Here is a 16,898-nt window from a genome sequence, read left to right as displayed (position 1 = left end):
TGTTGACGTCATACAGAATATGGCAGCAGGTGCTCTTTAAAACGGCGGACTTTACGACCCAGGATCAAGCTGTGCGCAGTGGTTAAGAAAATATATGAATTTAGAGGGCGGTAGGACCCTAGGGGTGCTTATTTGAGGGGATGCCTTCACCTGTCCTCTCGATGTAAGTAAAACACAAGCAGTGGTCGAAAATGTTTTTTGTAAGGTAAGAGTGTCTGTATAAACATTATTTATATCTAAACGTGTCTTACACTACTTTAATACACAAGAGAAACACGTGCTTTGAAGTGTCCGATGGAGTGACGCCCAACGACTTATAGTATACGAGAGTACCTGTAATACTACTAATTGACTCGATAATTGTGTTATTTACGTTAAGTTATCTTTCAACAACTGCGTGTTTAACAACGCGGACCACTCAAACGCAAGGTTTTGTTTCAAAACTACATTTTTTTTATTTAAACGCTAGCGAGTGAGCGAAGTTCAATACTTGGGATTCGTTTCCGGGTTAGGGTTTGCGCGCCATTTTTTGCGTCCCTTTGCTGTTGTTTCTAAAGATAGAAAATGTCTGCTCCTGTTTAAAATATTTGATAAACATCAAGAAACGAATCCATTTTTTTACCAAGACATTTGAAGATAAATATGGCGTTTTTTAGTTTGCCACCAGAGGTCGCCATTTTATAGTGTCAGGCTCAAGACACGTCTTCACATTAAGCTGCACTAACGTTCTGTCACCGCTAGATGTCACCCACCACTAAAATACATTTAAATAATAATAAATCACCTAAAATAAAGTGAATTCATGTTAATGTTACAATATCAAATACATTTGTGACTAGTCTTGTTGTTTTATCTACTTTTGATACTTAATTGCATTCCAACTGTTCTGTCTCATATGCCACTTTATTAGGTACACCCATTATCTCCTGTGCACGGAGCTGCAACAGCAATTATGCCTCTGCAAAGGTAATATAAAATGTTATTTTGCAGACGTGTAACACAAAATGCAAATATAAAAGTTAGGGGTTTTGATTGTCAGTGAGTGTCAGAAAGGCGCTGATTTAGCAATGTGATTATAATTGTGGTTAGTGTAAATTCTTCAGTGGCATGGTGAATGTGTGCAAAGACAGCATATTTAATGTACTAAATATAAACATCAAGCTGTCCTTTGTGTGAATGATTCCTTCTGTGTCTATTTGGTATTCCTCTCCCTCCTGTCTTGTGCCTGCAATCTGTGCCCGTGCCACTTTCGGCCCCAGCCAGCTCACCCCAAGGCAGCCGTGCCAGGCTTGGCAAGTTCCGAAGCGCAAAAGGGCGGAGAGCTTTACCTCGGTTCAATTGAGTCGTTTAGGCAATTGCACCCTGACATCCCATCTTTATGGCGGCCGCCTTATTGTGTGCATTTCCTGTTCCTGTCAAGGCAACTTGTCATCACCTCTGTGGGGATCGTTCCAGAATAATCACTAAATTCTCATTTAAACCTTGTATTCATCGTCTTTAAATCTCATTAACACGGTCATAGAAATATTCATTGCACTAATACGGTGTTACTTTTGTGTTGTTTGAGAATATATACACAAATAGTACATATATATTTCTGTGTATGTATGCCATAATAAGGTGTGTGGAGGAATTTGCAGTATCATACTTAACTTTTTGTAATATTTTGGTTGCCTTGCTTAGCTGCTAAATGTACAAAAATATTAGAAACACCTCCCAAATATACTATATTATAGTACAGTACAATTTCATGCTTTGGCAATAATATATTGTTTTATACTATAATAGACTACCTTGTGCTAGCACTACACTATACAACACTGTTATATTATACCACTAAACTGTATTGTCCTATACTTTATTCCAGTATTCTTTACAGTTCTGTCCTGTACTATATTATGTTCTACTTCAGTTGTTAATACTACAATCATTGGAGGCGACAGCAACTAGTGATCTTCTGCAAAGTAGGAACTATTAATTATAAACCAAATATTTTCAAAGCTAAAGCATTAAAACCTGACCTTTTAAATACAGGTTTTAACATCGTTAGAGACTTTTGGACATGAACTAACACCGCTATAGTTACATTTATACTCATTTTACACAATATCATGATAACAGAAAATAAGATATACTGTACTTTACAGTAATACAGACTCAACTACTAACCTGTGAACATATTGAAACGTGTTCAATACTGATGATGATCTGCTGTGCAATATAGCACAGTATCTTAGATTTGTTATTTTAAGTTTATTTAGACATTTTTATGCTAGAAAAAGCTCAATTTAGGCCCAAAATATGTAAAATTTTCTTAAATATCCCTCTTTTGACTAATGAAATGGCACCGTCCAACGTGTAATAGCGAGGAACCATGATGTGATTTTAATAAACGTATTTTGAAAATATATAGAGTAAAGCCGTAAAATTCGAAGTGTACTACACTACGCTAAACAATATTATTCCATACTTTACTGTGCTAAACTATACCAGTAAAAAGTACTTCACTAAACTATACTATACCACAGGGGCCCGAATTTTCCTCTACCGTGGGGTTCGGGGTCCACTCAAAGATGAACTGAATTAGTAATCTAACTCTTGATTTAAATCATATTTATTAATTATATCTAACCTACTTACAGTTTAACAGGATGCACCTGGTCAAATGATATGACAATGTGTTGATCACAAAGATTAATATCAATGCTTAGGTCAGGCTGATTACAAAAATAAATACAATCAAATATACTGGAAAAGGAGGGACTCGTGAAAAATGACCATAAAATGAATGCACATACAATTACGCAAATAATAAATTGTTAACTACTAATAATGTGTCTTAACCCTTGTGTGGTGTTCGGGTCTGTGGGACCCGTTTTGATATTTTATTAAAACAAAAATGATAAAATTAATTAATTTTTCAAACTGAGACTCACTGACTTTGGCTCATTTTCTGTGAAGAACATACATCAGAATACATATTTTATGACCACACATCATACACCCCCCATACCATACTTATACTTTGCAAAATTATGCTATACCAGTGTTTTTAACCATAGGCCCATTGTTGGCCCGCGACCGCCTTCTAGATGGCCGCCAAAAAACATATGTTTCTCAGCTGTGGTCTGTATGGGCTGCAGCGGTATTCGGCTGTAATACACTTTTCCACCACTTGTGGCAGTAATGACAATATCAAACAAACAAGAAGAAGTCTGGAGCTAGAGTCATAGAAACATTTCTAGCGTGCAAAAATTGTGCACTTTAATTGTATTATTCATTGAGTGTGAATGTATTTATTTTAGCACCGCGTAATTACTTGTAAATGTATTTGTCATAGTTTTTATGAGTTCTTTCTTTTGCAGTATATTTGATTCGTATTATTTTTTTCTAATCAGCCTGACCTAACCCTTGGTAATAATCTTTGTGATGAACACATGGTTTCATATTATTTGACAAGTTTTACCCAATTAAAGTAAGTTAAAGAATAAGATTAAAATCAAGTGTTAGATTACTAATTCAGTGTTAATATTTGAGTGGGCCCCGGAGCCCTCTGTAATGGAAAAAGTTGGGCCCCGAGGTCAAAAAGGCTAAGAACCCCTGTGCTATACCATACTTAACTGTGCCAAACAATACCACTAAAAAGTACTCCACTAAACTATACAACGCCATACTTTACTGTGTTAAACTATACTACTAAAAAGTACTTTACTAAACCAGTGTTTCTTAACCCTTCAAGGGCCACCAAAAAGATATCTGTTTATCAGCTGTGGTCCGTATGGGCTGCGCAATACTGAGTTGTAGTACATGTTTCCACCACTTGTGGCAATAATGACAATCTCAAACAGATGAAGTCTGGAGCTAAAGTCATCGCAAAATTTCTTGAGCGCAAAAACAATGACTAAAGTGGTGAAGTTGCACTTTCATTTGCACTCAAATTTTATTGACAGTTTTTAATCGGTATTATTAATTTAGTTAGAATGTATTTAATTTAGCACTGATTAATTCTATGTAAATTGATTTTGTATCGATTTTCATGAGTTCCTTCTTTTGCAGTATATTTGATTAGTATTTATTTTTGTAATCAGCCTGACCTAAGCCTTGATAATACTCTTTCTGATTAACACATGGTTTCATAACATTTGTAAATGTAGTTAAATATAAGTATTGAATAAAATCAAGAGTAAGATTGCTAATTCATTGTTAATATTTGAGTGGGCCCCAGACCCCTCTGAAGTGGAAAAGTTGGGCCCCGAGGTCAAAAAGATTAAGAACCCTTGCACTAAACTATACTACATCATCATTTACTGTGCTATACTATGCTATACCTCTAAACTTTACTCCTCTAAACAATACTAAACCATACTTTACTGTGCTAAACTATACCACTAAACTGTACTACACATAACTATACTATAACAAGCTTTACTGTACTATACCTTGTCCTTTTTATTGATTGATTGAAACTTTTATTAGTAGATTTCACAGTACAGTACATATTCCGTACAATTGACCACTAAATGGTAACACCCGAATAAGTTTTTCAACTTGTTTAAGTCGGGTCCACGTTAATCAATTCATGGTACTACAGTACTATATATCTATCATCATCAGCCGTTGTCAGTCCACTGCTGGACGAAAGCCTCAGCATGTTTCTGCCATAGTGAACGATCTCTAGCTGCTCCCTGCCACTGCACTGTTCCTTCTGGAACTGCTGGGGACTGGGGGCCGTCTTCTTGGCGTACTTTTCATGGTGGTTATTAGCCTACACCAGGGGTCGGCAACCTTCAGCATACAAAGAGCCAATGGAGCCCATTTCCCCCCAAATAAAACCCACCTAAAGCCGCGAACTCTGTTAGATTCCTAAAATGACGATAACACCACTTATAGTTTCCTTACACTTGTGCTATAGGACTTATGAAAATAAGCACTTATTTGATTTATTTCTGGGTATAACGAAGCAAATCATCAAATTATTGTGAACATTAGAAAAAAATACACTGTTCCTTCCCTTATTAATGAATAAAAAAATAAAAAATCAACTCATTCCAATGTTCTGAAGGCATACGACTGCGGAATATTCATTTGACGAAAAATTTAAAACAACTACCTACTCATCAATAAAAACAGCAAATTAATAAAAATGTAAATAAATTCAATGTTTCTCTTTTTTGATCCGTCCATTGTTAGGGGTTGACCGCTAAAAACAATACAATTGCATGGCAGCAAGAGATGTCGCATAGGGCTCTAACATACATTTCCATCGACAATATATTAAAAGGTGTTTTATTTTCATATGACAAGATCCCAGAACTCTCCAAAATAACAACTGTTAAATTAAAATAAACTAAATAAAATGAAATATAATAAATCAAGTAACCATTATTTGTTGACATTCGGTTTCAAAGCCAAAGGGAGCCACGGCAGAGGCATGAAAGAGCCGCATGCGGCTCTAGAGCCGCGGGTTGCAGACCCCTGGCCTACACCTTCCACGCTGGGTTGGAAGGGGTATTTTCTATCAGAGATCCTTCTCCTAGACTAATTGCCTTACTGGGCTGTTGAACTTAGTCTGTCCTGTTGGTTGTCCGCGCCCCAATTACCCAGGGACCCGCTCAGCTTTATGGCGCTGACCGCCCGCCAGTCACAAGAGAAGGTGCAAACGGTTCTTTGTGTGCATTTTATAGACGTTAGTTGGGACTCACTAACCCCACACACAACCTCCCATCTCATGCCTGGATGTAGTTTAACGTCATACCCAGGACTATATATCTATACAGCATTCTATAATGTAATTACCACGATGCATTATGTACCTAATAGTTCTATACTTCACTATTATACACTAACTTGCAATGCGCTAGGCTGTACTATACAGAATACTTCTCTGTGCTACACTAAATAATGTTCAACTATACCACTGAACTGTATCGTGCTGTACTATACCCTATTATGATTAAATCCTACACTGTACTATAACATGTTCTGTTTTACTCAACCATATTATACTAACTATGCAGTGCTATACTACACTATATCATATTGTACCCCTAAAATGTACTGTGCTATACCAAACTTCAAGACACCATAAGAAACAGAGATACGATACTATACTGTGATATTATGGTATTATGTACGACTAATAAATATGAGGTGCAAATGTGTATCAAACACAAACAGATTGCTGCATAAGCAAAATATGAGAGACAGTTCACAATATGATGCAGTACAGTTCCAGTACTGTTACATTAATACCTTATGATAGTGTGAATTAGTCTTAATCAATCTTGTACAGTGCAAGTAGCATCATCCTTATTGAAATGGATTACTATACATTCTGTATTAAGAAGACCCTTCTCAAACAGAAGCAGTCATTTTTTATTTATTTTTTAACGTGCGTGTTTGTCATTTACCGCTTATTTCATTTTTCTCTTTCAGCGCCCGGTGACAGATGGCGAGTTCTTCTCTCCCCCACCACCGCCGCCACCACCACCCCACCCACCCCAGGGGGAAAGCCAGTCTCTGTGAATGCGGCCGCATGTCAATCACGGGCTCTCATGTGATGGCTCTTGCCAATGACGTGCCAGCCATATGGGCCTGGCATCGCAGCCTGCTATGCAAGTCACCCGTGCAGTCCTCCCTCCACGCGTCTGGGGCTGCAGACAGAGGCAGGGTGGCCGCAGAGGAGGAGGAGGAAAGAGTAGAGGGAGGGAAGGCAGGCGAGAGCGGAACACACACACAGCAAAGATCCGCCTCGCAGAACGCATCGCCGCCGCGCCCGGAGAGAGATGGTGTAAACAAACCTCAGGTAGGCTTCCAAATCTCACACAAGTTTCTTTGTTGCGATGCCACCGTCAGCGAGATTTTACCTGTTTCTCTTTGCTCAACATATGTCCTCTTTTTACCTCTTCTTCGTCTCCGCTCTTCATCACTTCCCCGCCGCTGTCAGTCATGCACATTTTGCAGGAACAAAAGCGGATTTATTTGGGAAATAGAGAAATATGAGTGTAACAGCAGGTCTGTGGGGGTTGAACTCTCCTCAGGGATGCATGCATGATAATTGACAAGATATATGCTGGCATTAATTACTTTATGCTGAGGATATCAGGTAGCGGGGGGGATGGAAGTGCACACTGGAGAGCATCTCTTCAGAGAGTTGGCTTTATATTAATTTAATTTAAATGAAATGATGTCAGATGATTTGTTTGCTAATTGCACAGACAAACAACTTGTGTTCCTCATTCCTGCTTTTAAGGCACAAATGACCTTCAGGATTATTATTTTAAACACATCCTCTAAGTCATGGGTGTCCAAACTTTCCACCCAGGATATATTTTTATTTTATTTTATAAACATAATTTTTTTTCTTTCAAATTACATATAAAGACCAAGCTTCATGTTATTATTATTATTAGTAGCAACATTTAAGCTTTTTTTTTCTAGATCTTTTGTTTGGTTTTATTTCTATGCAATGTGCCTTGAGCCAATAATAAAAAAGAGCTCCCCGGGCCGCTCTTTGGACACCCCTGTTCCAAATGTTCCCCTCATTTTTGGCATATTTTATGTATCATGTGGTCCACTTTTGTGGCTGTGGGCAACAGACTCATTTATTTTTCGCCACCCTAAACGTCCACCAGGGACCATTTCTCAGCGGCCCTCCTACACGGGCCACACGGAACCAAACTGTTAAAACGTTTAGATTAAAAACGATATGCATACGCACCAGCAAAAACATCAGGTACATCTGTATAAGGCAGGTGTGCCCCAATTTTCTACCTGCAGTGAGAATGTGTGAGTTTATTGAAATATGATAATAAATTATATATATTTCAAGAAAAATACTAATTTTTCTCTTTACATTATACCTTGTTGCTCTTTCCTCCCTCTTTTTAAATAATTGTTTTATTCTTTTTTTTTTTTTTTAATAGTGATTTAATCTTTTCAAATGTACTGCAGGGCAATAAAAAATGAGCTGCAAGCCTAAAATGGCCCTATGCTAGACTTTGGAGCACCCCTTTAAATTCAAACTTTATTTCTATAGCACATTAAAAAAATAAAAGTATAGAAACAGTTAATAATCAATACAGCAAAATGCTTAATAAAAGTGTTTGCTTCATCTCTGTTAAAAGTATATATGGGTGTGAGTCTTTGGACACTTAATGGTTTGATCCGATTCCTGGGATGGCGATTTGATTCAGAGTCGATTCTCGATTCAACACTAGTTTCGATTCAATCAGACTCTCAATGTCAATCAATCAATCATCCATCCATCCATTTTCTACCGCTTATTCCCTTTTGGGGTCACGGGGGGCGCTGGAGCAATCAATGTTTATTTATGTAGCCCTAAATCACAAGTGTCTCAAAGGGCTGCACAAGCCACGACGACATCCTCGGTTCAGAGCCAATAAAAGGGCAAGGGGAAAAAAAGTATTATAATGACATTTTTAAAAACAGGTTACAGGTAAGAAATACTCCTGGTTGCTTAAAAGTGGTCTAAAAACGTATTTTTAAAAAGGGATTCTGCATCTAAAAAATCGATTTAAAAATAAATATACACTCATATATATATATATATATATATATATATATATATATATATATATATATATATATATATACATATATATATACATATATACACATATATATATATATATATATATATATATATATATATATATATATATATGAGTGTATATTTATTTTTAAATCGATTTTTTTAAACGTAAGAAATAATTTAAATCGGGATTCAGATGTGAATCAAATTTTTTGTGCACCACATGTTGAAAGCAAGAAAAGTTTGGAGCTGTATCAAAATGCCACCTTCGATGATTTTCATTTTTGCTGACATTACTAAAATATTACAAGCACTCATTAGGTGTCCAAACTTGTTTCATTGAGGGCCACATACTGGAATATCAAAGGATGCAGGGGCCAATTTTATGTTTTCAATTTTTTTTTAAACCAAATCGATGCATTTCAACTTGTTCTTGTCACAATACCTGTTTGCTCTTTTATACAACTTTTAATGTGGTGTTTTTTATTTTTTATTTTTAAATAATGTTTTTAGAATGTGCCGCGGCCCGTTAACAAATTAGCTGCGAGCCGTAAATGGCCCCCTGGTCACACTTTGGACACCCGTATAACAAATAATGCGCATTTTTGCATCAAAATGAGCGTCATTATCTATGTGAAAAGGCAGATTTTGGGGATTGTTTTTTTATGGGATTGTGCAGGTGTACCTAATGAATGTGCCGAAACCATCTCATCCTCATCCTCATCTTCATCATCCTCATTCTCATTTCAAAGGCAACACAGACGTGAGTAAAAAGGCTGCGTGGACCGCCTCTCTTTGCAGGTGTGAACCCACGACAATGTTGAGCCGTCTGTTCAGTGAGGTCCTGCCGGACGTCCAGAGGCTGGCGGCGGACTGGGCCGAGGCGGACAGCCAGGACGGCAAAGTCAAGTCCGGTCATCACCTGGCAGGGGAGGACGAGCTGGACGAGCCGCGGGGGGGCAGCAGTCGAGCCGAGTCCGAGATGGCGGACGACGACGAGGATGATGAGGAGGAGGAGGAGGAGGAGGATGAGGAGGAGGAGGGGGATGCTGAGGAAGGGGGTGAGGATGAGGAGGGGGGCGGGGACAAGCCCAAGAAGCGCGGCCCAAAGAAGCGCAAGATGAACCCGGCGCGGGTGGAGCGCTCCCGCGTGCGCAGAGTCAAGGCCAACGCCCGGGAGCGCACGCGCATGCACGACCTGAACTCGGCCCTGGACAATCTGCGCAAGGTGGTCCCTTGCTACTCCAAGACCCAGAAACTGTCCAAGATCGAGACGCTGCGTCTGGCCAAGAACTACATCCTGGCCTTAGGCGAGATCCTGCGCAACGGGAAGCGTCCCGACGTGGTGAACTACGTGCAGATGTTGTGCAAAGGCCTCTCCCAGCCCACCACCAACCTGGTGGCCGGCTGTCTGCAGCTCAACACCCGCAATTTCCTCACCGAGCCGGACTCTGCTCGCTTCCACATGCCGGGATCCCCCTTCTCCGTGCACCCGTACGGCTCCTACCGGTGCCGCTTGTCCAGCCCCAGCTACCAAGCCGCCGGTGCCAACCCGCGGGCACACTCGTACGGCCCCGGCTACGAGGCGCCGTACCCCCCTGGAGGCACGTCCCCGGACTACATCAGCCCGGACTACGAGGGCCAACACAGCCCTGCAGCAGCAGGCTGCATGAAGCAACAGGAGTGCGACACGGAGCGGAACTATCACTACTCCATGCATTACTCCAGACCCGGGCGAGGTTTACCCTTTGGCCCCTCGGGGTCTCGGGAGAACATCCCCCCCTTTCACGAGGGGCCCTATGAGGACCTGGGCGCCTTTTTCCACAACTGAAAAAAAAAAACCTGCAATCATTGATGAACTCCATTGAATTTGAACACGTCTCCTCCTGTAATCTGATTACTATAATACTGTTATGCATTTCTTCATTGTGCAGTGTTGTGTGTGCAACCAAATGACAACACGTGTAATATGACTAAATACACAAATAAAACAAAGAAATGCTTTATAATTGTCTGATATGATCTGCTGTAGTGCGCATTCTCCCATTAATAACATTTAAGAACATGACTATATATATATATATATATATATATATATATATATATATATATACATATATGCGTATATATACATATATGTATATATACGTGTATGTATATATATGTATATATGCTTTATATACATGCTGTATTGTAATCGATTTACTCGATTTTGCAACTCATTAAGAAATGCAAACGTCATTCGATATTAAAAATGAGCATTGTTTTATGCCTAGATGAACAATTCCATGTGTGAAATTAATTATGCATGGGTTACCTGGAATAAATTGAACACAAAAAAAAAACTTTAATAATGTGCGTTCACGTCTCTATCGAACATTTATGTTTTCCTTTTTTTTTTTGAAATGTTGGGACCTAAAATGCACATTTAAAAACAGCCTAGAATTACTACAAAGTGTTGGTGAACTTGGCCTGGTAAAAATGTCTTCTTTTTTTTTTTAACAAACGCCAAGTCACTTATTTTTGTTATTTCAATCCTTTACGTATTCTTGTTTTTAATTAAAGTTTTTTCTTTTGCTCGTTAAATAATTCTTAATCTGTGGGGAAAATATGATTGCATTTATTATGCCCTAATTGGCTACCTTATTTCCTTTTTAAAGGTAAGGACATTATTAGTATTGTTTGAATACACAATGAAGGCCTATGCCTTCATATGTGTACTTTTTTTTATATTTTAATATGAAAATTAGTCGTCCTATTCCTTTAAAAATAATTAAAGAAACCATTACAGCACGCAGGACACGTTTTATCAATCTTGGGCATTTTTTACAATGCCTTTACAGAGGCTACTTTTTTTTATTATTATGATCATTATTATATTCCTCATTATGAGACCAATGTCATTAGTGTTGATTTCTCCAATCAATAATGTTGGGATGTTGGACCACTGCCTTTGGTCCCATATGTTACTGGTGGTCTGCGGGTGCAGAATGTTCCATAGAAACATACAAAACTGCCGCATGGACGACATGCTTTACAATTTATTACATGTTCATAATTAAACTCCAAATGGTCATATTAATCGTACATTTGAATTTTTAAAATGTAATAAATAGATTCCAGTTTTTCCATAAAAGAAAACTGGATGCATGACATTTAGGACGTTTTACAATGTATGAATTAGTATGGTCAAATTTCAATTTCAAAAAGGCAACTTTATGGATTAAATTACTGTATAATTGAAAATTAAACATGTCCAGCTATTACACATTAGAAACATAAAATATGACAATATGGCCATATGTTTTAAAATGTTCCAAATTCTGGTAACTGACAATACATTTGAATTTCAAAAGGGTTAAAAAAAAAGTTTTTACATTACATCAGTAAAAGTAAAAAAAATAGTGCAATTTAATTTATTTCCTAATACTTAAAACTCTGAATGGTAAAAACAAACAACACAAAATATGTTGAAGTTTTGTTATAAACCAAATATAATAATCTTTTTACATTAAAAACATGCCAAAAGAACGTCATAAATAATCAACAATTATTTCTTTTTTTCTGCTTATTTCACACTTAATGCTTGCCTAAAGTGCGTGTGTGTTCGGATTTATGAAGTTTGCATTGATGTAAATACACAATTAATTGTAAAAAAAAAAAAAAAAAAAAAAAAGTCATGAAATGAACATAAAATTACAAGATATGGTACATTAATCTATATTATCAATTCATTTGCTTTATTAAGGAACGAAAAAAATGGGGGTGGGGTGGGCGCAGAACACATTTATAATTTTAGCTTTAGTAAGTTTATTTTTGGGCCAAAATACAGGCGCCAACTGTTATTAAAAAATGTTTTTAAGTTGGCATTGCCACCAGTATAGTATATATAGACAGCATTCTGCATGGAGGAGGTGGCGAGCATGCAAGCATGCACGTCCACGCTGCCAGCTGCGCCATGCGGCCCCTGCCAAGAGTGGCCCTTGTGGGAGGCCCCCGGTATTTCTTTGCTAATTCCACCAGCATCTGTTCATTATTCTGCATCGTGCAACACAGGAGGCTGAATGTCTAAAAAAAAAAAAAAAAAAGCATACGAACGATTTTTAAAAGGGATACTCAATATTAATCGCTCTTTTTGGGTTACACTAGACATTTTCTGTAATATTGTATTTAAAACATTTTTTTATGTGAATCTTGACCCCTCAATCATTCTAAAATTTGGAGATTTTAATTTTTTATTTGTAAGTGGAACATTGAGTCACTTTGTCTAAATGTCTCTTAATTCATAAAATATAAACATAAAATAATAACAATGCAGGATGCATATAAATAAGGCATATTTTTAAAAACTAGGCCTTTATTGTCCATCTGACTCATTTTACAATAAATAAATAAGAGTTTCGTTGTGGAATATGCTATTGACTGATATTGTACGTATAATTCCTTCTGATTATTCTCTTTTGGACATGCTGACTTGTGCAAACGTGATGTTCCGTATTAAAAATGATGGAAATAAGCCACCAGGAAAAAATTATAATGGATGTATTTGCACTAGGGGTTCCTAAAAACGAAGCATCATTAACTGTACCTGGAAAAAGAAGTATGATTATTAACATTTTTCCGGGTGCAGAGTTGTGAATGTCGCACAATCACACAAGTGTGTCCCATTCTGCAGCTTTTTAATGTAAATGAATAATGCTTGTCAGATATGTAATGTGTGTGCATTATTAATATTTGCCGTAATAGTTTGTATCATGCATTACACCAAATTTGACCTATGTGTAACTGTATTTTAACAATGCATTGCTGGTGTCAAAATACATCCATAGTGTTTAAATATATACACTGATAGTACTCGGTGCTGTTGATGTCCAATCTGCTGCTTTAAAAACGTGAATGTCCACGTTGTGGCTAATTATTATTCTATTGGATTCCATAAACTGTTTCCAATTTTCTGTGCCTCTCACAGTAGCCAGAATGTTAGGAAGGCCTCTTGTGATGCTGTGCCCTGTCGCCCGCAATAATAACCAATCAAAATAGCGTGTTCGTCATATTCCTTTTTTTTTTTTTACAACACAACTTATAGCATTGGATCTCATCAGATGAGTGTGCAGGTGTCCCTAATGAAGTGGCTCATGAGGTGAGTGTGTGTGTGTGCATTGCAGTGGTGAGCTTTGTTTCTGCACAGATGGTGTGTGTGTGTGTGTTTTTTCCATATTATTTATTTATTTATTTTTTAGGGATGGTGAAGGAGAAGCGAAGAGGAAGAGGAGGAGAATACACCGCCATGGCACGGTCATGCGGGCAGCAGTAATTGGCGTCCATATTGAGGGGTTTTTGCGGCGCTGCAGGGTGGGCAAACCCCCAGATGGACCTGTCACATGGTATTCAATCCAACTCATTGCCTTGTCCTCTACTTTTCTGGACATTTCTGTTCTCTTCGGCTTCTTCTTCATCCCACACTTTTTAAAAAAAATGTAAAAAAAAATTACAAATTACACTTTCCCCCGTCCTTACACGTCACCTTTTCTCTCACCCTGCTTTGGCTGGTCACTTCTGGCTAACACATTCAACTTTTGCAAGAACATCACACCCTCGCCTGGCTACTATTGGTGCTATTGGCGGGTCACCTACACGTAACACACACTTACAAGCTCTCACCACACACACTTCATCCCTGCACTCGCCTCTTCTTGCAAATGTACGTTAAATGGACCAAAGTGTTGGCAGACGTCTCTTAAAGGTCCCCTTTTATGCAAAAGTGACTTTTTAATGGTGTTCTGACAGTAATATGTGTCCCTACTCTCTTTATGAGCACCAAATGGGCAAAAAAAATGATAATCTCTTTCACTTTTGAGAGTAGATGTGCTCAGAGGCTCAGACGTTACCCATACTTTTACAGGTACTGACCAAATTCCGTCAGTACTACCGGGTATCAATTTACGTAAAAATCAAACGGTGCCATATTTCGATACCTTTGTTGCTCGTGATGACTCAACCGGTTGCAAACAAAACACACTCGAGGAGCACTTAGCCAAACTGCCTCCAGGGGTTTTCTTTGCCTGATAGAAAACACTCTAACCTAAAGTAAGGCTCCACTTTTCAATAATGGGCTAGCTTGATGCTAATTTGCTTTGCCATATGCATGCTACTGATTAGCATTAGCGATTTTATGTGGCGATTCAACACCTCCAAATTTGGTGATGAAAACTACAATTAAGATGCACTTTACAATCAAACTGCAAATTTGTAATGGGTACAAAACTTACAGTATAAAGCAGACCTGGGCAAATTAAGGCCTGGGGGCCGCAGGCGGCCCGTTAAGCTTTTCAATCTGGCCCGCCGGACATACCCAAATAATTTAGTTAGTTTTCACCTGTCACGTCACGCACCTGTTTCACGTTTTGAGTCACGCACCTGTTTTCGTTAATCATGTCTGTAGTATTTAAGTTCATTGTTTTCAGTTTGTCTGGCTGGTGACATCCCACAATTATGCTCGGCACATTTCTGACACTTGATTTCATGTCCATCGTTCATGCTGCTCCTTTTAGTCCATGCCAAGTAAGTTTTGTTTATTAATGCTATAGTCTTTTGGTTTCATAGTTGTTCTCCGCCACTGTGCACGCTTTTTGTTTGTACTTTTTTTTGCTATAGTCTTTTGGTTTCATAGTTTGTTCTCCGCCACTGTGCGCGCTTTTCGTTTGTACTTTTTTTTGATATATTAAATAAATCATGTATTTACATTCCCGTCTCGCCCGAGCCAACTTTCCGTTGCATTCCGGAAAAGCAAACACCCAGGACCGAGTCATGACAAACTGTAGCTTCCATTATGATATGCAGTGATGTTTTCAAATGACCGTAAGTCTTGAACTATACAAAGTATTTCAATGGTTGGAATCTGCGCTTTTGCATGATATACTAGTTACTATGATAATCTAATTAGTTGCTATGGTAATCTAAGTCACAGCAGCTCAGACGAGGCACCAAGCAGTGTGGATGGGGAGCGTTTCCACAGAGTGTTTCCAGAGCGGCCAGCCTGAAATGCGGGTGTCAGACAGACGCGGAAGGAGATTTTTACAGCAAAGTTCTAAACCTTAGTGATATATCAGATCGTAGGTGGGTTTTTTTTTTTACCCTTCACCTTTTTATTTCACTATTTGTTACATTTTTGTTGCATTTCGCTTGATTGTAAAATATGTCGATTGAGAGGGGGTTTGACGTTCATATGTTGTCAATATTCAGTGTTTTATCCTTCATAGTTAATATTGTAAATCCCAAATTCTTTATTTTCATGTACATTCTGGGTGTCTCATTCAGTAGAAAATGTAAAATTTCATTCCGTTTTTTAACGTTTTTAGCATTCAATAAGATATTATTGTGAGTTTTTGTATTAGTGTTCCTAAAAATAAATATACCGGCCCCCAGATACATTTTTTTCTCTAAATTTGGCCCCTGAGTCAAAATAATTGCCCAGGCCTGGTATAAAGTCTTTGTAGGGTGCAACATAAAACTAGATTGGCACATTCTGCTTAATGGCAAAGACTACTTCCTAGCTTGATAACACACCATAGTCCAGTGGTTCTCAAATGGGGGTACTTGAAGGTATGCCAAGGGGTACGTGAGATTTTAAAAAAAGTCTGTCAAAAAGAACTGTGAAAAGAAATGCAACAATGCAATATTCAGTGTTGACAGCTAGATTTTTTGTGGACATGTTCCATAAATATTGATGTTAAAGATTTCTTTTTTTGTGAAGAAATGTTTAGAATTAAGTTCATGAATCCAGATGGATCTCTATTGCAATCCCCAAAGAGGGCACTTTAAGTTGATGATTATTTCTATGTGTAGAAATCTTTATTTATAATTGAATCACTTGTTTATTTTTCAATAAGTTTTTAGTTATTTTTATATCTTTTTTTCCAAATAATTCAAGAAAGACCCCAACAAATTAGCAATATTTTGCACTGTTATACAATTTAATAAATCAGAAAAACTGATGACATAGTGCTGTATTTTACTTCTTTATCTCTTTTTTCAACCAAAAATGCTTTGCTTTGATTAGGGGGTACTTGAATTAAAAAAAATGTCCAAAGGGGGTACATCACTGAAAAAAGGTTGAGAACCACTGCCATAGTCTATACTGCACTCTAATGTCTTGGAATTGCAAAGGCATGCACAGTCTGATATACAAGACTTGCAAATGAGATCCAGAAATGTAATAAGAAAACTGGACAGCACAGTTAGGATAATCAGCTCATTTTAAAATGTTACATCAACAAAATAGATTGTATTATTAAACAATTAACATTTATTAACACACACACAAGTACCAAAAATTGGTACCTGT

At 37.8% G+C, this 16,898-nt stretch overlaps 2 protein-coding genes across 3 annotated transcripts in view; both read left to right on the top strand.

Moving 5' to 3' along the window:
• The first annotated feature begins 53 nt into the window (after positions 1–53).
• Positions 54–10,617, top strand: LOC140679150 (neurogenic differentiation factor 2-like). Its single transcript, XM_072914120.1, has 3 exons — positions 54–163; positions 6,436–6,618; positions 9,356–10,617. The coding sequence occupies exons 2-3, from the start codon at positions 6,449–6,451 to the stop codon at positions 10,383–10,385; spliced, it is 1,200 nt and encodes a 399-aa protein (XP_072770221.1). The 5' UTR covers positions 54–163; positions 6,436–6,448; the 3' UTR covers positions 10,386–10,617.
• Positions 6,663–16,898, top strand: part of med1 (mediator complex subunit 1) — a 97,833-nt gene continuing 87,597 nt past the window's right edge. Inside the window, exons 1-2 of one of the 2 annotated variants that reach the window (XM_061966656.2) lie at positions 6,663–6,805; positions 13,795–13,938. In XM_061966656.2, the coding sequence (XP_061822640.1) occupies positions 13,923–13,938 (16 nt within the window). In that variant the 5' untranslated portion in view covers positions 6,663–6,805; positions 13,795–13,922. Of the gene's footprint in view, positions 6,806–13,648; positions 13,695–13,794; positions 13,939–16,898 lie in introns of those variants that run through there. The other variant, XM_061966657.2, reaches the window with a different exon arrangement.

Source organism: Nerophis lumbriciformis, linkage group LG11 (assembly GCF_033978685.3).
Source record: "Nerophis lumbriciformis linkage group LG11, RoL_Nlum_v2.1, whole genome shotgun sequence".
In the NCBI taxonomy this organism is placed as follows: Eukaryota; Metazoa; Chordata; class Actinopteri; order Syngnathiformes; family Syngnathidae; genus Nerophis; species Nerophis lumbriciformis.
Note: the sequence above shows the minus strand (reverse complement) of the source record. Positions and strands in the feature narration are given on the sequence as shown.